The sequence below is a fragment of the Pecten maximus genome, chromosome 2, assembly GCF_902652985.1.
Source record: "Pecten maximus chromosome 2, xPecMax1.1, whole genome shotgun sequence".
Classification (NCBI taxonomy): Eukaryota; Metazoa; Mollusca; class Bivalvia; order Pectinida; family Pectinidae; genus Pecten; species Pecten maximus.
In genome coordinates, this window is record NC_047016.1 from 17,232,890 (window position 1) to 17,256,849 (window position 23,960).

Below are 23,960 nucleotides of genomic sequence, written 5' to 3' on the forward strand. Positions count from 1 at the left end.
TCACCTGCTGTTAACATCTGCCAATCACATATTTTGATTACAATAGCGAGTATACCTGTATCGCAGTGACCCCCATCGGACCCCTACGGCTTTTTGACCTGCGGGCAGAATGTTGTTACATAAGGATTTAGCCAGTATGCTCCATGTTTCCTTGTTTACCTGTATCTCACCTCTTACATTTAGGTCTTTTAGAATAAGGCACCTGCCGTTTTCCTTTTGAGGCCGTAATAGCGGAAGTAAAACCCATTAAATCCGTATGCGATGATAGTTGTATTAATCATTCTTAAATCATATATATATTTCAGATTTAAATTAGGTACGTAATTTGTATTGTTGAAAGTTATACATTTATAAAATGTACGTATTGGTTTAATGGATTGAAATAAGAGCAATTACTTTCACTATATCTTTATATATACCCCCTCCTCTCTCTCTCCCGCTCAAACCAATTTGTAAAAATGTTAAAAATAATGTTATATTAAAATGTTATATTATGCCAACTTGCTGTATTTTTTTCATGTATACTTGTGTCGGGAAAGGTGGTTTTTGCCAAATCTCTTATATAATATAAATTACAATAAAAATATGTTTAAATAAAAAACCAGGGTAACTATTTGTCAGGTTTCGTAAGAAAATAGAACACTCAGTATCCATATTTTTAATTTCAACACATCTTATTGACGAGATGTTAAGTCAATAGGATTAGACATCAGGCATAGCCTATATAGATCGATATCGTGATACACTTATTTATTGATCTTCATATTACTTTAATAAGGACGAACTTGGATATTTTACCCAAACGTGCATATACAATTTACTTATATCTATATATACACACAATACTTATCATAACAACAACATTATCCGTAATAAATCATGTACATGTATTTGTTTCAACAAACACATACAAATGTACATGTATAATGTATATATGAGACATACGTTTTGGGTCCGGTTGTTTAAAACGAATGTGTTTTCATATTAAGAAAAATGTCAAGACTGGTTACCTATCAAATGGGTGATATACAGATTAATAAGTTTACGGTCGAATACTGTACATTTTACCGTCTCAGCTTACGTAAATGATAAGGATGACCACAATTCAATTCAAATATTTCATTCATAAAATTACATAAATACTATATATATATATATATGAATGGGTTGGACAACAAACTAAGCCTACATGTATCAGTGTGTATACTGCCACTCGCCAGCCGTCGAAAAACTGTCTCGGTACCCTGTACGCGTGCATTGTGCATACTACAACTTTTACCAAGCATTGAATACATTTGTAGGTAACTCAGACGGGCATGGCTACATAACGGCTGGCGATCGTACAATGCGACCACATTTCAAATCCTGCCTATATCAAAGAAACTAATTGTCTTCTTTATTTTAATATATCATACATACTGTAACTACGATACTTTAAGTGGATATACCACGCACACATGTATATAGAAGATAAATGATTGTTCGCGCACAGCGCCTAGCGAGAGCTTAACTAGAGTACATGTGAAATATCACGTGACTTATTGCGAATCTACATCAACTTATACCAAAATAGATATAAACATATATATTGCACTCATATTTTGCTCGGTTGTCATCGTTGTAAGCTTCGCAACTTGTAGATATGTACATATGTATGCAAAATAGATAAATATTGGTGGTTTGATATCTTAATCTACCGTATGCTACATAAACTGATGGTTTTGATTTCTATTATTCATGTAGTTAGTCTAATTGACATCCAAACTTAAATATTTCATCAACAACTATGTTTTCCCCATGTTATTGACACCAGCGAATATCAAATCTGAGAACTACCTTTTATTTGAAAATGGTCACCTTTAGGTCGAAACAGGCCAAATTGCATTTTTAGATACAATATGTTGTTTAAAAAATAACTTTGTGTTTAACCTTTTTCTATGATTATACTTTAAGATCCATAAAATGTATTTTTTGTTTAACTAAAGTTCATTACTCGCGCTACCAAATTTTTCCTGATTTGATACTTACACAAGCAGAAAACAATTCAAGCAAGTGGATACGAAACACATTTGTAAACATTACATTACATTCTGCGAACGTTTCTGATGAAATAAATATGAGTGCCTTCTTATTCATCGTTATATTAAAAAAAAAAATTGCAGGATTTCTTGTGTCCATGTTACGGGAGCGGGATCGCTCGCTGAGCGGGTTTGCTGGCCCGCCGGAGCGGGATCGCTGGCTGAGCGGGTTTGCTGGCCCGCCGGAGCGGGATCGCTGTCTGAGCGGGTTTGCAGACCTTCCGGAGCTGAATCGCTGGCTGAGCGGGGTTGCTGCCTTGTCAGAGCGGAATCGCTGCGTGAGCGGGATCACAGCGACATCGCTTGCGCGGGATTACGGCGGGATTGCAGCGGGGTTTTAATCCCCATCGCTCGACGAGCGGAAACGCGCTGTGAGCGTTTGAGTACCAAATCACCCTCCTCGTACTGTATGTCGTTTATATCGTCATAACAGTAATGCGGTTCGCCACTCTCTACATGTAAAGGAAAATTGTCTTACACGCATGCGCAAACTGGTTTGTTTTGAAAAATGGCTCACTGGAAATCGAAGTCACATGTCTGTTAGACAAAGATTTGTAAAACGTAAAAAGCCACCAAGAATTGACAGTGAAACTTCTCAGTATGCTTTTTTATTTATCAACCGGAAATGTAACTCGGTGTGCGCACAGAGTTGGTTCGTCCTAGTTTTAGATGTTATTTAATACTGAGTTGTTGACGTAACTGAGCAGATCTGATGAAAATTAAATGAAGAATAACTCATAAAGTCAATTATCGAGACTTATTAATGTGTCTACACGAATAACAACCGGCAGCGCCACATTCTTTGATTCTATATTTTCTAGTTACAGAAACATAAAACGACCTACACATACTACCGCCATTCTGAAGTGACCACTCCAAGCTCATGCCAACATTTATTTGAGCATATCTAAACCAGAGAGTTACGAAAAGACCATTCTGAAAGATGATAAAGTTGATTTTTAAAGATGATTGGTTAAATCTATCATTGAACAACGACACTATGTAATGCTTCTATGATCAATTGTGTAATGAAACAGGTGATTATTGGAACTGATTCCGTCTTCTAAGAAATGAATCTATTGACTTGATTCATGAAGTAAAAGTTACATAACATAAAACAAACCAAGAAAATTCATTGAAAGATAATATGGTCCATCCAGACAAATAGTTGACAAACCTGTAACTAACGTTTCTAACAAATCATTCTCTCCACTCCCATCCACCCTTCAATTTAACAATTAGATGATTCACTATTAATTGCACATCGTCATCTGACCCTGAACTCCCTCAGACACACAACATTTCACCCCGATTTTCCCCACAAATATCCGAGTCATCCAAGAAGATATCAAAGATATCAAAGAAAAATTAATTTAAATAAACGACCAGGTCCTGATTGTGTTTCCCTGAAATATATGAAAAAGTTCCTCTCTGATATTACCCCTCACATTATCATTCTACAAATAAGTTGGAAACAAGCAAAAATAAATGCTATTTATAAGGGAAACCGTTCAGCCTATGGTATTTTAAACTATAGACCTATCCCAATAATATCTTGTTTTTATAAGTTTATTAGAAAAATATTTTCAAGTATATTTATCACTATACATTGTTGAAAATTCTAGTATAACTAGGCACCTGTCGGGATTGAAACCGGATGATTTAGGTAGTTATATAGTAATACGTTTTTGATCGTGTAGCTAAAAATATTACATTGATTGAAATTTACTTATCTGGGTCCAGAATTATCTCAGAGACATTATGCATATTCTTAGTGATGAAGGTTATCTTACTCAAGTCAAGGTTATTAAAAAAGAGGTAACTCACGGACCTGTCCTTGGTCAACTTCTTTATTTCAATTATATTATCGGAACTTTTCTACTGAAATTAACCTTTTTCTTGATGACACATCTCTTTATGTAATTATAGATTAACACGCAAGCACTAACAATTGACTACACTCTTATATGTGAATGGGCAACACATGGGACATAAAAAATACCTTTAAACAGAGTCAGTTATATTCACAAGGAAACATACACAAATCACTCCAATATAACTTTTTCAAAACAGTCACATCACAGACACTACATCACATACACACTTAGGACTTACCCATAAAAACCAGGGCCATATCAGGACGGGTGTCAAGGAGACAACTATAGAAAAACGCAAAGCATAGAAAGCCAGAGCATTGAGGGAAGATATGATATATTAAAGATCCAAGTCTGGCAATGAGCCAGAAGATCTTATTAGGTGTCTTCAATATCTTCTTAATAAAAGACACAAAAGTGATTCTTCATGGGGCAGACTTTTAACCTCATACGACCATGCAATGGAGGAGACAGGAAGAATTCGTACGCCCTGACTAAAGGGCACAAAGAAGGTAGACAAGATGATTCCAATAGATCCCTGGTTACTTCTTTGCTGGGGTATAATATGATTTGCACTGTATTCCAACCTTTACACGCCATAAGTAGCGAATCCTGACATATCCTAAACTCGTAGTTGCAGGCACCGGAACCGTTCACAGCAAGGCACCTGCCAGTTGGAGGGTAGCTTATTCCCAGACTCACTAAATGTAAAAATAAATATTTCACCATAATAATGTATTTTGTGTTTCAATGCCAGTGAACTTTTACTTTTTAAAACTTCACTTGGTATGTCTTAGCTGGAAATTTTCCAAGAGAGGCACTTATCATCAATATATTCATCTTTATAACCAAATATCCTGAATTTAACATATGAAGTTAGAACATTTTTATTTGTATATTCAACATTGTTTCTTTTTGTCCATATTAATTTTGCAAGATTCCCTTCTTGGTTTCCAATAATTCGTAATTATCATCAATGCCGAGTCCACAAGAAGGCCCTTAAATCATTGACGAGTCCTAGAGAAAGAAGCAGCAGCTGAAGGAATGAATGAATGACGAATTTGCAGTGACAACTAATGCATGATATAGAGCCAAGATACACTCTTTCTTTGATGTTCAATGTAGGTCCAAGGTCAAAATGTGTCAGTGGAATTATTTTAGAACATAACAAACCGCCTCATCCAGGTAAGCTTACGATGTACCAGTGACAAGTAGTTCCTAAGACGGAGCCCTGACAAGCTAAGATTTGAAGAAGGGAATAATGCAATCCTACATTTGGCGTCCAATTTAAACCTTAGTCAATTGATCTTCTAAAGAATTATAAATTTTGGGGTTAGTTTTGTTATACATTGTTTAACATCCTATCAGCAGATTACGAGATATCGGTATCTAAGGGCGGCCTCCCCTGTGTGCTAGATGTATGCATTTGGTTCTTTTGTGCTTGTCTCCTTTAGATAGCGCGGAACTGTTGCCGATTTTATAGTTCTTTGTTACAGAAACACATTGCTGAAATATTCAATAGGACACCCAACCCTGCCATTATACTGAATAGGTAAATTTATGAAAGTAAAGAACAACGATTTTTAACCAGAAAAACGATTTTTAATCACAAAAATATCCCATTATCTGTCATTTTAAAGGAGAATGTGTTTGAAAAATAGAAAATTGCTAATTATTGCTTTATATTAGTTTTCCATTTGTTTTTAGCATTAGAAATTTAAACGATGTAAGAAATATGTATGTCTCAGCTTTATCTCAACATACCTCTCTTAAACACAGTCTTTGCGTCTGTGTTTTTACTGTTCTGGGTTGGCGATCTTTTTATCATCGGTAAGCAGTCTCTATCATTTGTCAGTGTGCGCGATTCGTCCAAACAATGACAATCTGGACCCTGATTTAAAAAAAAAAGTCTAATGATTACATTTCATAATACTAATTTCGATATAAGTATGAAGTGTTAGATGATACAATCATCACTGGTTGAAAAACACCGTAAGGTATACGAGTCTTGAACTTCATTTTGACGAAAGTCACCAGGATTTATTTCAGTGATTTTAGCAAAATACTGTCTTTAATATATTTACATACACTTTTCCAATTTTGGGATCTGCCATCCAGTACCATATATTTGAGTCAACATTTTTCAATTATCAATATCCAAAGTTCTGTTTCCAAATAAGCTTCAACAGAGAATGAAGTTGAGAATCAATTTTGACTTCCTTTATTGTGCCTCTTGGGAGAATAGATTTAAAGTGAAGCCATATTCACTTCATATTGCACAAGGATGATGCAGATAAGACTTTATCTAAATCCAGTTTTTACCCTATGGAGGCCAATCATTTAAATACTTTGGGACCAGTTCATTCAACATTGATTCTCTTTAACCAAATAATCTGCCACACACAATTTGATAAAAATTCTTCAGGTTAATCACCAGTACCCCTTTTGTGCATTGTCCCCCCATCTCATGGGAAGCAGATCCACTGTTGTAACATTGTAAATCCCCTTCGTCTAAGGATGCTTCCAATGAGGAAGAAGAAAACATCGTCAACATAAGGACAGAGGACAGATTGAAGACGGACACCACGGTATGGTTATAAGCATACTTCTTTGGTCCTTAGGACTAGGTGATCTGCTAATATCATACTTTGGTCCTTAGGACTAGGTGATCTGCTAACAAATAGTTCTTCCGATTTCACTTGCCTCCTGATCATATACACTGCCATCAACATTATAGTTTAAATATCGTTAAGGCTTCTACCTCTATAGAAGATTAAAATAAGACTAATTTTAAAGCGACTACTTGAGAAAATATGTCATAGTTTAAAAAAAACCCAGCAAATTAACAAAGAAAATAATTTTCTACGGATAAATTTTGGCGCAGGCGCAAAAAATCCAGATTTGTTGAATGTAAACATTTGCGGCAGAAAAATGGCTCCCGAAATCAAGATATTTCGGCCTTTAACTATGAGTTCGGCAAAGCCATGTTAAATTAACAATATGTCATGATAGCTTCAATTTAAAATATATTTATACAACTATTTGCCAAATGAAGTGATCGCGATATCACCGGTGACGATGACACGGTTTAGATTACCCCACATTGGGCCCCATCCCGGCCTCGGACGGCGATTCATACCGATTTCAGTCTTTATTGTGGTTTTTGCATGTATTAAGTCATATGGAAACAACCTTTAGGTAGAAATCCTACACATGCATTATATATGACATGTTAGTTAAGTATTTTCGTACGCGTTACTGCTTTGACCATTTGAAGAATCCGACATGACTGAACATCCTTGTGTTTCTGTTAATATTGTTCACTGCCTCGTTTTGGAACCATCACGTGAATTACAACAATAGGTACCTGCCATATCAAGGCAATGTGGTCAAACTGGACAATACAAGCAGAACTAGACCATCGCATTGCTGCGGTATAACTTTTGGAATACCAGATAATGCCCCTTGACTAAGTTTACTTCCCCGAATAGTCGCTTTAAAGGCGCTCAATATTAATAACAATATATATATGTACACATGTTTACATCTTTCATTGAGGCCCACTCGTCTGCCTCTTGTTGAATACATTTCTAAGTTTCTATACCATTTTCATGTCGCAAACTAAATGCGAAACAAATCCTTTTAATCATACAGAATAATAGACTTTAAACAAATCCCCCTCTTCGTTCATATCATTTGTCCCGAGGAGAAAATACCTTCCAATATGTATAGAAATTGTGTCGCCCTTCCCCAAGGATTTTTCAGATAAAATCTTGAACAGAACCTGTTATTTTTACAAAAGAAAAGGGATTTTCAATAATTCGTTATATTTCTCTTACTGATTTGCCCCTGATGATACTTGTTCGGTCCATGTTAGTTGTTACCCAGAGTAGGGCGTAGCAGTCTATCGGCAGCAACGATATATATATATTAACGCACTGATAAAATTAACTGACATAATTCGGGTTTCACATACAATACCAGATCGAGCACTCATGTCACTGCATTTGTTAAGTGTATTCGTTTAAATTCAAGCAACTGTGCTTGGATACCATGTGATAACATACCCTGATAGCCAGTTGTTAGTGACCAGTACTATACCTACCCTGATAACAAGTTGTTAGTGACCAGTACTATACCTACCCTGATGACAAGTTATAAGTGACCAGTACTAAACCTACCCTGATAACAAGTTAGTGACCAGTACTATACCTACCCTGATAACAAGTTGTTAGTGACCAGTACAATACCTACCCTTATAGATAGTGTAAGTGACCAGTACTATACCTACCCTGATAACAAGTTGTTAGTGACCAGTACTATACCTACCCTGATAGCCAGTTGTTAGTGACCAGTACAATACCTACCCTGATGACAAGTTATAAGTGACCAGTACAATACCTACCCTGATAGCAAGCGTAGTTGTATTACACTGAGCCTGGCATTGTGCTGCTGCGTCTGACCAATGTAACCTTTCAGGTATCTTATGTCGATTAACGCCAGTGTCGTTTGTACATCCTGGACAAAACAAAACATACGAAGCTGTGTATATAAAACCTTAAAGACAAGCCTTATATCTTTCTGTGACTACGATTTATGAAAAGTGAAATGAACAACCTGATAAGAAAATGATACCTGAATCACCGTGTGTGACATCGTGTATTTTGAGGCGGCATCAGGACAGAATCAAAATCAGATTGTTCGCAATTATTTACCAGATAATAACAAATATAAGTTATCAAAAGTGTCGGAAGTACCCAATGTATTATATGGATGCTTCAATTTCAGCATCATGAGACCTTGCTTATTTATAATCGTTTACATGTATTTATAATTTTATATTTTGTTGAATCTCTGAAGTGAAACGGGTAAGAAAAGTCATTTTTCCATTTGGTCAGTGGTATTTAGTGGTATTTAGTGGTATTTAGTGGTATTAAGTGGCATTGAGTGGTATTAAGTGGTATTGAGTGGAATTAAGTGGTACTTAGTGGTATTAAGTGGTATTTAGTGGTATTAAGTGGTAATGAATGGTATTAAGTGGTGTTTAGAGATGTGGTATTTAGTGGTATTTAATGGTATTGAGTGGTATTTAGTGGTGTTTAGAGGTGTGGTATTGAGTGGTATTAAGTGGTGTTTAGAGATGTGGTATTGAGTGGTATTAAGTGGTATTTAGTGGTATTAAGTGGTATTGATTGTTTTTAGTTGTCTGGTATTTAGTGGTATTTAATGTCCAAACAATAAGCTTATGATAACAGTAAAAACAATAATTGATATTAATGTAACATTATCATTTTTGGTAAATAATTGTCATATCGCTAGGAGGCTTTATTCGTTTCCTGACGATTTAGAATGGTGTTTACTTTTGAAAGCTGATGCGGATGTCATGGCTGTGAAACTGTTACATACGTATATATGTATTAGTACTGTGATACTGTTACATACGTATATATGTATTAGTACTGTGATACTGTTACATACGTATATATGCATTAGCAGTGTCATACTGTTACATACGTATATATGTATTAGCACTATGGTGTATTTGATACTTTGTTTTTCGTACACTAATACAAGCCACATGACATAAATGATTATCCGTTACTTAAACATTAACCATTTGAATGCGTTTTCGTTTTACTTTCTAGCCAGTGACGCCTCCTATGAGGCTTAAAGTAATATCAAGAGCCCGATAGGCCAAATCAGACACTTTACTCCCCCGCTCCGCTCATAACTACAGTAGATTCCACCAAAGGGGAAAATATGAGACTCCAGGGACTTGGAATTTACAATTTTGGTAAAACCGTCTGCAAAGAGTATTTGATTCCACCTGATTTGGGTATTGAGACGATTTACTTTTAAATTTCAGCGTACGCTTTTTGCACCGCCCCTCAGGTCCCTGGGGTGGGGACCATATAATTCGCACTTTTTATAGACCTTTGGTCATCAAACGTTTCTGCAAAATTTCATTGAATCTGGTTCAGAGATTTCGAAGAAGAAAAATATGTAAGTAGGTGATTAGAAAAGGTCGCCTAATTGAGAATTCGCCTCAGTTGACCTAAAAATATTACATGTATAACATGATGGCATTATGAATTATTTTACCGACAAAACACATTTTGTAAAAAAAAAAAAAATAGAATGCTCTCTGTTGTATAAATAACTTGACTTCCATTGACATAGATTTGTGATTTGCAAAATATCATATTTTACTCGGAGACGATACTCTTATCGCACAGACTGTGAATAGCGTCTTACCTATTATCGTTATGAGAGGGGAGAGTTGGTACGTGTTCCCGTCCCACACCTGGATAGACTCTTGCCTGGTATTGACAATGTCCTGCATTGGGGCAAGAGACCCTTGATAATATGTTCTTTGACAAAATTCCCTGGCACCATCTCTTGTTTTAGCTATACTCTGGAACTCCGTTTTTACTTCAGAGGCTGAAATATAAGGCAACAAAAGCTGTTGATACATGTACACTGTAATATCACTTCAGTTATGTTTTATCAAGTTGCTAGTGCTACTTTTAGCAGGTGGGAAACAGTTCAAAATATTTTAACATTCATTTGAAGGATATATATTTTAGTAAAAAAACCAACTTGTATTCCAAATAACCATGGTGAGCAAGCCCTCCGAATCTGGACCGAGATTATTGAGTGTTCTCACATAGAAGTGTTATTGTACTTAAACAACCAGTCAGACATCGGAATATAATAGCCATGATTTCAGAAATATCCAAGTGATCAACGCAGGCCCTCTTTGCCTCTTGTTTATTCGTCTTATGTTTGAATCAGGATATTATGCAACACAACATCAAGCAATACATGGTTTTATTGTTGTTTACGAAAAAGGGAAGTGAAATTACGCGTGACAACTTTCGCTCTGTCATTGCATCCATGATGGTAGCCTAGAGCTATAAAGGAGATAATGGCAATATACACAGCATTTGAAACTCTCACCTTAAAATTAAGTAGAATGATTAAAAGTAATGGTATTGGTATAAAATAGCATTATATATATATATTTATGATACATCAGGCGCTGATCCAGGAATTTGAAAGGGGGGGGGGGGGGGGGGGGGGGGGGGTGGGGGGGGGGGAGCCGAATTTGTTTTCTTTGTCGAGGGGTCTGGGGGCCAAATTTCGGAAAATGAAATGATTATAGCAAAAGGGGTGACCCCCAGGAACCCAACCCCCCCATATGTCTTTATTGAAATAGTATGTGTGCAGTTTTATTTCCAACACATTCCATGTTTTAACTACAGTAAATATATGCATAACCTAACCTAAATCAAAAACACAAAAATAAAGCGAATTCAAATAGAAGACAACTTCGAAACATTTAGAGAGACATCAACACCAAAGATCTTTAAAACTTAACCCATGTATAAGATTTGTTTATCAATAGGTTACTATGTGATTTATATGCCTGAATATTATAACTAGCTCATACCCTCACCTACAACCACTAATTAGTTAGTACTGGATGGAGAATAACAACCTTCACAATGTCAAAAGAAGTAAGGTAAATATATTGGACAAAATCAAAGTTTATTTATGGTATATATGAACAGGGTGTAAGACACTTACTGTTAAACATTACAATATACACATATATGCAATTACAAATAATAAAATGTCAGGGATAGGTGCGTTAATCTCATGTTTCAAAATATTGTTTCCCTAACTATCCCTAACAGTATCTAGATTTGTTTTACACGTTCTCCATTAATTGAGAAGGGAATGGTATATTTGTGAATGCGAAGGATTTCAATTTATTTTCAGAAATTATACATAAACCCTTGTTTGCATATAAAATATAGAGAATGGTTACTATCCCTATACTAACGGAAGGATAAAAATAGCAACCGACATAGCCTTCATCACAGGGGCTAGAGTGATATAGCCTTCCTCACGGGGGCTAGAGTGGGGACAGAACCGATATAGCCTTCCTGACGGTGCCTAGAGTGGGGACAGTAACGATAAAGCCTTCCTGACGGGGGCTAGAGTGGGGACAGAACCGTTATAGCCTTCCTCACGGGGACTAGAGTGGGGACAGTAACGATAAAGCCTTCCTGACGGGGGCTAGAGGGGGGACAGAACCGATATAGCCTTCCTCACGGTGCCTAGAGTGGGGACAGTAACGATAAAGCCTTCCTGACGGGGGCTAGAGGGGGGACAGAACCGATATAGACTTCCTCACGGTGCCTAGAGTGGGGACAGTAACGATAAAGCCTTCCTGACGGGGGCTAGAGGGGGGATAGAACCGATATAGACTTCCTCACTGGGGCTAGAGGGGGACAGAACCGATATAGCCTTCCTCACGGGGGCTAGAGTGGGGACAGAACCGATATAGCCTTCCTCACGGGGGCTAGAGTGGGGACAGAACCAATATAGCCTTCCTCACGGGGGCTACAGTGGGGATAGAACCGATATAGACTTCCTCACGGGGGCTACAGTGGGGATAGAACCGATATAGCCTTCCTGACGGGGGCTAGAGTGGGGACAGAACCGATATAGCCTTCCTCACGGGGCTAGAGTGGGGACAGAACCGATATAGCCTTCCTCACGGGGGCTAGAGTGGGGACAGAACTAATATAGCCTTCCGCACGGGGCTAGAGTGGGGACAGTAACGATATAGCCTTCCTCACGGGGCTAGAGTGTGGACAGAACCGATATAGCCTTCCTCACGGGGGCTAGAGAGGGGACATTAACGATATAGCCTTCCTCACGGGGGCTAGAGTGGGGATAGAACCGATATAGCCTTCCTTACGGGGGCTAGAGTGGGGACAGAACCGATATAGCCTTCCTTACGGGGGCTAGAGTGGGGACAGAACCGATATAGCCTTCCTCACGGGGGCTAGAGTGGGGACGAAACCGGTAGATTTCCTCATCGGGGCTAGAGCGGGGACAGAACCGATAGACTTCCTCATGGGGCTAGAGTGGGGACAGAACCGATATAGCCTTCCTAACGGGGGCTAGAGTGGGGACAGTAACGATATAGCCTTCCTCACGGGGGCTAGAGTGGGGACAGAACCGATATAGCCTTCCTTACGGGGACTTGAGTGGCGACAGAACCGATATAGCCTTCCTTACGGGGATTTGAGTGGGGACAGAACCGATATAGCCTTCCTTACGGGGGCTAGAGTGGGGACAGAACCGTTATAGCCTTCCTTACGGGGACTTGAGTGGGGACAGAACCGATATAGCCTTCCTTACGGGGGCTAGAGTGGGGACAGAACCGTTATAGCCTTCCTTATGGGGACTTGAGTGGGGACAGAACCGATATAGCCTTCCTCACGGGGGCTAGAGTGGGGACAGAACCGTTATAGCCTTCCTTACGGGGACTTAAGTGGGGACAGAACCGATATAGCCTTCCTTACGGGAGCTAGAGTGGGGACAGCGATATAGCCTTCCTCACGGGGGCTAGATTGGGGACAGAACCGATATAGCCTTCCTTACGAGGACTTGAGTGGGGACAGAACCGATATAGCCTTCCTTACGGGAGCTAGAGTGGGGACAGAACCGATATAGCCTTCCTCACGGGGGCTAGAGTGGGGACAGAACCGATATAGACTTCCTCACGGGGGCTAGAATGGGGACAGAACCGATATAGCCTTCCTTACGGGGGCTAGAGTGGGGATAGAACCGATATAGACTTCCTCACGGGGGCTAGAGTGGGGACAGAACCGATATAGCCTTCCTCACGGGGGCTAGAGTGGGGATAGAACCGATATAGACTTCCTCACGGGGGCTAGAGTGGGGACAGAACCGTTATAGCCTTCCTTACGGGGACTTGAGTGGGGACAGAATCGATATAGCCTTCCTTACGGGGGCTAGAGTGGGGACAGTAACGATATAGCATTCCTCACGGGGGCTAGAGTGGCGACAGTAACGATATAGCCTTCCTCACGGGTGTAAAGTGGGGACAGAACCGTTATAGCCTTCCTTACGGGGACTTGAGGGGGGACAGAACCGAAATAGCCTTCTTACGGGGGTTAGAGTGGGGACAGTAACGATATAGCCTTCCTTACGGGGGCTAGAGTGGGGACAGAACCGATATAGCCTTCCTCACGGGGGTAAAGTGGGGACAGAACCGTTATAGCCTTCCTTACGGGGACTTGATAGGGGACAGAACCGATATAGCCTTTCTTATGGGGGTTAGAGTGGGGACAGTAACGATATAGCCTTCCTCACGGGGCTAGAGCGGGGACAGAAACGATAGCCTTCATAACTTACACTAGAGCGAGGACACAACCGATATAACCTTCCTAACGGGCGCTAGAGTGGGCAGAGTTGGGACAGAACCGACATAGTCTTCCCCACGGGGCTAGAGCGGGCACAGAACTCATAGCCACACTAATGGGTAGAGCGAGAACAGATCCTCGTATTGAAAGAGGTACTCAAGGATGGTCGTTTTAAGTCCTACTATTCTCCGACTATATAGGGCCGTGTTCCAAAGGACTGGTTTCATTTCGTTAGTTTATATCGACGAAGTAGCACTCTAAAGGAAACAAGAGCAGTGATAAGTAATATGTACCAAGGTGGTCACTTCTATTTCTATCTAGTAATACCATTTCAGCAGGTATCTATATTTAGTTGGTCAGTTCTATCTTTAGTAATGGTATTTTAGCAGTTGTCAACATTTAGGTGGTCAGTTCTATCTTTAGTAATACCATTTTCACCGGGGATCTTTACTCGGGGGCCATGTCTATCTTTAGTAATGGTATTTTAGCAGGAATCTTTTGGAAGGAAATATAAATAAGTTAGTGTTAATGTAGCTAAGATTAACAGTTTGTTGTAAATCGGCCTGACACCGAGGATGGTAATGAGGTAAAGATTAAGAAACGTCACAAATGAGTCAGACGAGTAAAGTAAGAACGCAACAAATGGTGTCCCGAAGGGAGATTGAAATAGGAAAGTTAAAGTGTAACAAAAAAGAAAAACAACTAAAAAATAAAGAGATGTCAATCAAGTTACCTATATATCACATCATACATGTAAATATACCTCTCTACGGATTCAACAAAATATTTCCTATCAAATAATACAAATTCTAATGTGTTTTTGTTAATAAACTTACCTTTTGTTAAAACTATACAAGATATGTGTAGGTTAAAATATACATGTATTTCTATGTTCATCTAAACTGGGTTATAAATGTAATGCAGGAACAAAACATGGCTTCGAATGCAGTTTAAATTGACTTTGAAAAGAAGACCCACAGTGATTTGTATACCAATGTAGCTTTACTACTACTACTGTTTACAAATGTACATGTATATTGTTAAGATTAGTCGACACATATGCCTAATACAAATGTACCACGGTCAGTATATGTGTAAACGTAAATTTGATTCACATAAGTGTGTAAATGTATACGAACTGAAGTGTTTGTAGCTTATATTATGTGTCTGGAAATATGTTTACAGTCTTACACAGATGTTACTGGGAGTAATTATACAGTCCAATAGCCTATATGTCACCTCTTTAAACAAAATCCTGTCTGTAAATGTTCCTGTCGTAGCAATTCATCATGTCTGACCTCTATATAAAGGTAATACACGTTTTAGCGAAGGTATTCCAAACATGGTTTGCTTGATATTACGTAACGTCTTGTTTCAACTGAGACGTGAATACAGCACATTTTCGGAAGATCTATAGATTCAAAAGTTATCACTGGACATACATACCAACGTACGTATGATTCCAATGGACTCACCACCAAAGTCACGACAGATTTAAAGTAAGAACTACACATAACACACACATATTTATCGTAATAAGGAGTCGAAAGTGCAGGGTGATCAAAACCAAGCGGGTGATTTTTTTGTTTAATTAATAAGAACATGACTCTATTTTTGCCAAATCCAATACCCAGCTCTGTGTGATTCTGATAGCAACTTACATTTTCAAAGTGTACATTTGATCAGTGTATATGGCCTATCGATTGCTGACATGTTAACTGTGGCTTGGTTGAAGGGAGTTTTTTGTGATATTTTCAAAGTGTTTGGTAACACAGTGACATAGACAAGGTCACGGGGGCACCTTTTTGATGCCTTTCTTAATCAGTAAAATAAAAATAGATCTATGATATTGAATTTGTATGAAATTAATCAACAATTAAACTTTCATCTTGAACCCACCTCTTGTTTTTATAAGGCACCACAAAATCTGCTATTTTAAGTGGCATACAATATAGAGATGACAAGCTCATCACTGAGAGGCCAAAAAATAGCCCAGATCCGTACCCCTTCGTGGACGTACACATGTACAAGTAATGTACACACGTGCACACATACACATTGTAGTGATGTATACATATAGGCTGATGTACACACCTGTATTGCGATGTAATTGCTGTTTTGATCTGACGGAAATTTTTTACTTAACAGCAATGTTAGGTTGAGTCCTGTTATATTTGCATAACTAGGCTGTCACACGAACAGTGATATGTTAATATTAAACAAGACGCCCATGGGCCTTAACGGTCACCTGATTTTTGAAATATTTCAGTAAATTTGAATGAAAGAATGAATTTCAAAACAAATAAAACAAATGATAGTCAAAAATGTGATTTCCCTATAACTATAGTAAAGTTTATCCCCTCCCATGGGGCAAACGCAAGACCCCGGGGCTAGGAAATTCACAATTATGGTAAAGCACCTTAAGACCCTTCGATCTGTGAAGAGTATTTAATTCTACCTTATTTGGGCTGTAAGAAGAAGATTTTTAAAATTTCTGTTAATTTGACCCTTTTTGGCCCCGCCCATCAGCCCCTGGGGGTCAGTCAGGGCCAACATGTACATACCATCAAACTGTCATCCCAAGCTGATAATGTTAACGAAGTTAGAATGAATTCCAATAAAAATTCAACAAATAATAGTCAAAAATGTGATTTCCCTATATAAACTATAGTAAAGTTTACCCCCTCCCCAGGGGCAAACATGAGACCCTAGGGTCATGAAATTCACAATTTTGGTAAAGCACCTTAAGATCCTTCCATCTATGTAGAGTATTTGATTCTACCATATCTGAGAGTAGAGAAGAAGATTTTTGAAATTTTTGTAAATTTTACCCTTTTTGGCCCCGCCCATCAGCCCCTGGGGGTCAACTAGGGCCAACCTGTACATACCATCAAAGTGTCATCCCATGCTGATAATTCGATACAAGTTAGAATGAATTCCAATACAAATCCAACAAATAATAGTCAAAAATGTGATTTCCCTATATAAACTATAGTAAAGTTTACCCCCTCCCCAGGGGCAAACGTGAGACCCCAGGGTCATGAAATTCACAATTTTGGTAAAGCACCTTAAGATCCTTCCATCTATGAAGAGTATTTGATTCTACCATATCTAAGAGTAGAGAAGAAGATTTTTGAAATTTTTGTAAATTTTACCCTTTTTGGCCCCGCCCACCAGCCCCTGGGGGTCAACTAGGGCCAACATGTACATACCATCAAACTGTCATCCCATGCTGATAATTTGATACAAGTTAGAATGAATTCCAATACAAATCCAACAAATAATAGTCAAAAATGTGATTTCCCTATATAAACTATAGTAAAGTTTATCCCCTCCCCAGGGGCAAACATGAGACCCCAGGGTCATGAAATTCACAATTTTGGTAAAGCACCTTAAGACCCTTTCATCTATGAAGAGTGTTTGATTCCACCTTATCTGAGAGTAGAGAAGAAGATTTTTGAAGTTTTAGTCAATTTGACCCTTTTTGGCCCCGCCCCTCAGGCCCCTGGGGGGTGGGGACCATATAATTCACAATTTTGGTTCACCCTCAGCCATGGAAGCTTCCTGTAAAATTTCATTGAATTTAGTTCAGCAGTTTTTAAGAAGTTGAAAATGTAAATTGTTTACGACGCACGACGGACGACGCACGACGCCGGACAAAAGGCGATTGCAATAGGTCAACTGAGACTTCGTCTCAGGTGACCTAAAAACCCAAAACTTTTAAACTTGAGATATTTCCCCCTCGAGCAATGCGCCTTGTAAAGTTTATCGTATCCGGATAAGGTTTTGAACATCTATGTAAGTTGTACCACCTGAGAAATTACTAATACATACCGTGGACACAACATGTAGTAAACACCAATATAAATCCCCATAACGATCTAGACGAGGCCGACAGTCTCTGTAGTAATGTCGAATTATATTCACCTTTCACCGTGAAGAGACCAGCGATACAGAGAAGGACGAGCTCCATACCGCTCCTCTAAACAACTATTACTAAGACATTCAGGTCGATAAGGTTCACTGCATCACTTTCTGTGTACATTAAAACTTCCCTTTTTGTGGAAACCCGAGTACATGGATACACATAAGTACCGACTTGTCAATATACCTACATCCCTTGGTGATTAACAATGATTCACAACATTTTCCGATTTGCTCATCTAAATACTAAAACCTTTAACATTTCACACGGTAAAGGTCGTTCGGTAGAGATGTAAGCTTCCTGTAGATTCTCTGTAACATAGCTGTTCAGTATAGTATCCTAGTGTTTTTATATGGTTCAATTCCCAACGGCCAATCAACACAGAAAAACGTCGTCATTGTCAATAATTGTTGAATGAAATATTGCAAATAAAATATAATCAAGCTAACCGATAAACTTCAATATACTGGCCAGCAAATCTCTAAAAGTATATAGGTAGCAGTGTACAGTATAAATGCCCAATTCTGAAAAATAAGGCACATGTTTTAGATATGTAAACATAACCAGTTAACCCTACATATTACCTATAATAAAGTATATATATATGTGTAATCTATACAACATTGGCAATTTTAATACAGCTTTAAAGGATAAGTAACCTTATTTTTTCTCTGATTTTCATACCAGTGGATACCACGGTAACGACTTCAAAAAACCTAAAAAAAACTGCAAAATATCATGATGTTTGACAAAAAATGACACAATTCTCTACACAATTTAAAACCTATATATATGTTGTGCATTAAAGCCACATACTCCCGAACAACCTAAAATTCTAGTTGCACACGTGTATTAATGCCAATCCAAGATGCTTGACCACTGGCATGGACGCTTGACCGGGGGAGTCCTTGAGACGTCAGTGTATAATCAGAGGAATCCCCATTAAACCGATTATTCCCCACAATGTTGGTCAAAAGAATAATTATATTCCCCATAGGCATGGTATTGCGAGTGCTCTCTCTCTCTCACTCCCCCTCTCTCTGTCTGTCTGTCTGTCTGTCTGTCTCTTATATATGTGTATGATATTGTTTTGAATGTGATGTATGTTGTTTTGTTTGTTTGTTTGTTTGGTTTTTTTTTTGGGGGGGGGGGGGGGGGGGGGGGGGGGGGCATATGGTAGATGTGATTGGCTAAAATCAGTGTGGACGTGGTCAATCATGTCAATGACTCTGTTGATGTGGAAAGAGTTGATATGACCAACACAGATACTTAGCCCTTGACATGATTCATCAGGCTACCAGGAAACTGAATATGTTTGTGTGTGTTTGTATATTCTGTGTCGGTGTATGAGGGTGTGTGTGTTTTGTTTGTCAGTAAATATTCACGTTTATGAGAATCTATGAGTATGCAGGATGAAGATGATGATTGTTGAGGGAGGATGATTTGTTGATGGATGATGATATATGATTCTTATTACTGCTGATGATGATGGTGTTTGTTGAAAACAATGATGATAATGTCTGCTGAAAACGATGATGATGATTGTGATTATTATTGTTGTTGTTGTTGATGATGATGATGATGATGATGATGATGATGATGATGATGATGATTTGATAGCTTGATGGATGATGATGATGATTGTTGAAGACGATGATGTAATGATGATGAGAGTATGATGATTAGTATGATGATGATCATGACCATGATAATGATGATATGATGATGATTAGTATGATGATGATCATGACCATGATAATGATGATAAGTATGATGATGAGACTATGATGATGAGATTACGATGATGATGAGTTTGATAATGAGAGGATGATGATGAAGATATTATGATGATGAGTTTGACAATGAGATGATGATCATATTATGATGTGATTATGATGAGATGATGATGATGATGGTGATCATGATGACGAGATCATGATGAAGAGATTATGATGATTTGTATGATGATGAGATTATGATGATGATGATATGATTATGAAAAATCTAGTTTATGATGATGGTGAAGATGATAGTATGATTATGCTGAAAGTTGAAAACCATTTCTTTTGGAATTGATGTGTGCATGTGTGTGTGGTTATTATGTATTTATGCATTAAAAAAGCCTTAAAAATAAAAAATAAAAAAAAAAAAAAATGTTAAAACAAGGGACCAAGAGAAACCTTCATGTAAAGTTTGTAAAAAATCTTTCCAGTTTTTCTCAGGTATGAGCAATAACAAGGCTTTTACAGATTAATATAGTATAATATGCATAATGATGATGGTGGGCTAAAACTCTTGATTGGGATTAGGGTGAGTATTGTTTAACTTACTCCCAACATGTAAGGTATTTAAGGACATCCCTGTAGGCTGCGGTATTTGTGTCTATCTCCTTGTGATAGCGCGAAATCGTTGCTGACTTGATAGTGTTACCTCACTGAAGCATACTGCAGGACACCCCAACCTGTAGCAATATACTGACAATTGGTCAACCAGTCGTCACACTCCCCAAAATGCTAAATGTTAAGCAGGGAAATCAAATACAGATTCTTGAATGACTCGGCCAGAGGTCAAAATGGAAAGCCTTACTCAGGGGTCGAATGCTAATCTAAAGGCTTAACGTGAAGCAATTTGAAAGAAGAAATAAGGAAGATGAAAGTTTAGAAAGAATAAAGATAAGATCCCATATTCCGTTGGCTATTACGATCATAGTCTTTCCTTAGTCAATGTTCGCCGCCACAAGCTCGATATTTCCACACAAAACACTATTAATCGTAAAAACGACGATTCCCATTAAAATAAGACATCCAATGATGGACCGGAACTGTTAAGACAAATTATCTCTAATAGCTGTCGGCCTAAGCCTATGTCGATGGTTGTAATATGACGCATGCAGGTATATTTTAATGATGAGTGATCATTATAAGCATTGTTTACTTACCTGAATAGTTAATTGTGAGACCAACGGTACTATTTTTGTTGTAAAATAGATCCGAACTTGTATCACGATATTAGATTTACTGATCATCTGTCGCATCATTATTTAATCCGTTGTTGGCATCTTTTTGTTATTTTGTGACATTCAGCCATATTTCAGCTAATGGATAGACGTATAATTGGTAAGGAAACTGCTAAAAGTATCAAATGCTTTGGTACTTTGCCATAATGGAAAGCAAAATAAAAAAGTCACGGCTTGTTAAAAGCTTGTGCATGTTAAAGTAAGCCTGTTCTTGTGAACCGTATACATTGATTGTGTTTTACAAAAAACAACGGAGGTCTATTAAGGATGGAAAGACATGCGACCTGAAGATTATTTACTGTACTTACGCAAGTAGCAGTCCTTTTCTTACCAGCACAGAAATCCCGCTGAGCACGTCCTATAGAAAACTTTGGCGTGGAGACGAACATTTTGTTGTATTATATTATTAAAAGACCCATCGTCAATTTGAGTCAATTAAGGCCAGATCAGAAGGACGATCACAGAAATACATCAAACTCCAACTAAAATGTTAAAATGTAAAAGTCACTGATATCAAATGAACTTGTTCCAAATCACATCTCGTCACATTTTACAAGTGAAATATAAAAAATAAGAATAACTTTTGCTTTTCTTACCATCAGACCGGCGCTTTATATTCGTCGCCTTGATTTTTCGGTTTAAATCCTAATTAAGCGACGGTAGAATTAGTTATTTTATAAAATACTCTTTCGACAAAACAAAAGTTCAGCATGGCATACTTACTAGGCTAGAGCAGAAAACGATGGAATAGCGATGAGCAGCCCATTCAAAATGCGTTGCAGTCTTAAACCTTTAAATAAAATAACATTATTCAATCGTATGACAGTGCAACATACTCATTCCGCTTTCTTTATACATAGTTCACACCAACGGCGCTTTGATGGCGCTTTAAAGCGGCGTGTAAAGCGGCACCAAAGCGTAACAAAGCTTGATTAAAGCGTTAGGGTCGTAATAGATCGTGGGAAAGCTTGGAGTAAAGTTGGACATTCGGCTAGAGCGCCAAATTTTTTTAAACTGTTTAAAACTTTGGCGCGCTCTGTCACGAATTGATTAAAGCGCCGAGAGCGTATCAAAGCTTAACAAAGCATAACAAAGCTCAGCAAAGCTTGACTCAAAGCGTAGGAAAGCTTAACAGAGCTTGGTTCAAAGCGGGGACCCCAGTCTTCTCAGATTTCTCAAGATTTGCTACGATCGTATCGTATCCATCGTGTTCTTCAAAGATGCAATGATTTTGTGGATCTGCAGCATCTTTATATAGGCTTTTGATCACAAGCCGCATGAAATCGGCGATCTCGACATTTTCCAATGCGTAACAGAGCTTAACAAAGCGTAACAATGCATAACAGAGCTTGAAAACCGTATCAGAGCCTGATCTAAAGCGTCATAATCGCATAAAAGCGTAATAAAGCGTAACAAAGCTTATCAAAGCGTGACCAAAGCGTGAGGAACCGTTACAAGTCGGGAAATAATTCGTCCCCAAAGCGGCAACCAATTCGTATCGGGGCTTATCAGAGCGTAAGAGATCGTGATGTTGTTTGAAAAGTAAACAAAAATGACGGCGCTTTGCTCGCTAATTTAAAGCGCTGCATTCGCCGTTGGTGTGAACTAAGCATTATAATTTCTAGTATTCCATAGACTGTAATGCCTTCTCTTCAGTTTATGTAGGATATAGAAGCAGTTTTTCGTTATGATCCAAAATACATTCATCATGCTGAAGCACTAAGCATGTATTGCATTACTATTAGTTTATGAACTACTACCGACATATTTTAGTAGTGATGCGTAGCAATTTTAATCTTATCTTAAAATGTTTATATACAATTGGCATTCAACATATCTGTTGTTTCTAGAAGAAACAAAAAATACATAAAATTGCAAAGCGAATATCACAGTAAAGCCTTCAAAATAATAACCTGTATAATTGCCAAGTAAAAGGACTCTTCATGACAATTTATCACGAATCAATATAAAGGTACGCTTATGAAATGGGAAGGCAGAAGCTAGTGAACGGTTGATTATAACGAGAAGACTTACCATATTAGAGAGGTGTATGAAGCACAAATACATGTAGATGATATCGACATGATTAATCTATACTGTTTTGTAGTATTAAACGTCCTATCAACAGTTATTAAAGTCGGCATTAGAGTGCCCAGTCAATTTACAAAAAATGTTCCACTAATGATCTTTTTAGCATGCTAAAAGATGTAGAAATAATACGAAATTGTTTAAAAAAGAGGATATTGCCATCTTATTGAATTATCTTAAAGAATTTTCTTTTTTAAAAAGTGTAAATTTTTAGCCCACCATTCAAATCAAATTTCGTAGGTTTTCCCTCCGTGAACAATTATTGTTACCACTATTTCTCAGAAAGTACTGAAATGATCTTTCCCCAAATTACATATGTAGGTTTCCCCTGCTCCCTTTATATATCCCTTATATTAAATTAATGTTTGAGTTTTTTTCTTTCTAATAATGTTGTTATTTTATAGGATAATGGCCAATAAGGGCACAGGGGTACTCGACAGTAACCCTGGAATTTACAGCGCAATGGGGAATTCCAACCTTTGCATCTTGATTTCTGTCTTTTTCAATAAGGGTGTACATTTTTGATTTTCCAAAATTTCAAAAACCTACTCTTTATTTTCTTGTAAAGAAAGTACAGATTTATTTGTGCGAGTCCTTTTAATTCAAACTGAGTTTTAGTAATTCCAAACTATGACGCCATATATCTTTAACCGGAAGTGATAAATAACCAAAGCAGAACAAATATGCTTTATGATAGCAGACGAAACGTCTTAATATAACGCGAAGTTAATA

At 37.9% G+C, this 23,960-nt stretch overlaps 1 protein-coding gene across 1 annotated transcript in view; it reads right to left on the reverse strand.

The window, feature by feature from the left end:
• LOC117341805 overlaps nt 1-18,253 on the reverse strand; it is a 39,046-nt gene extending 20,793 nt beyond the window's left edge. Inside the window, exons 1-5 of the mRNA XM_033903671.1 lie at nt 18,127-18,253; nt 10,208-10,393; nt 8,358-8,470; nt 5,717-5,843; nt 4,540-4,653 (exon numbers count right to left, since the gene is read on the reverse strand). Of these exons, the coding sequence (XP_033759562.1) occupies nt 4,540-4,653; nt 5,717-5,843; nt 8,358-8,470; nt 10,208-10,393; nt 18,127-18,172 (586 nt within the window). The 5' untranslated portion in view covers nt 18,173-18,253. The remainder of the gene's footprint in view (nt 1-4,539; nt 4,654-5,716; nt 5,844-8,357; nt 8,471-10,207; nt 10,394-18,126) is intronic.
• Between the last annotated feature and the right edge of the window lie 5,707 nt (nt 18,254-23,960).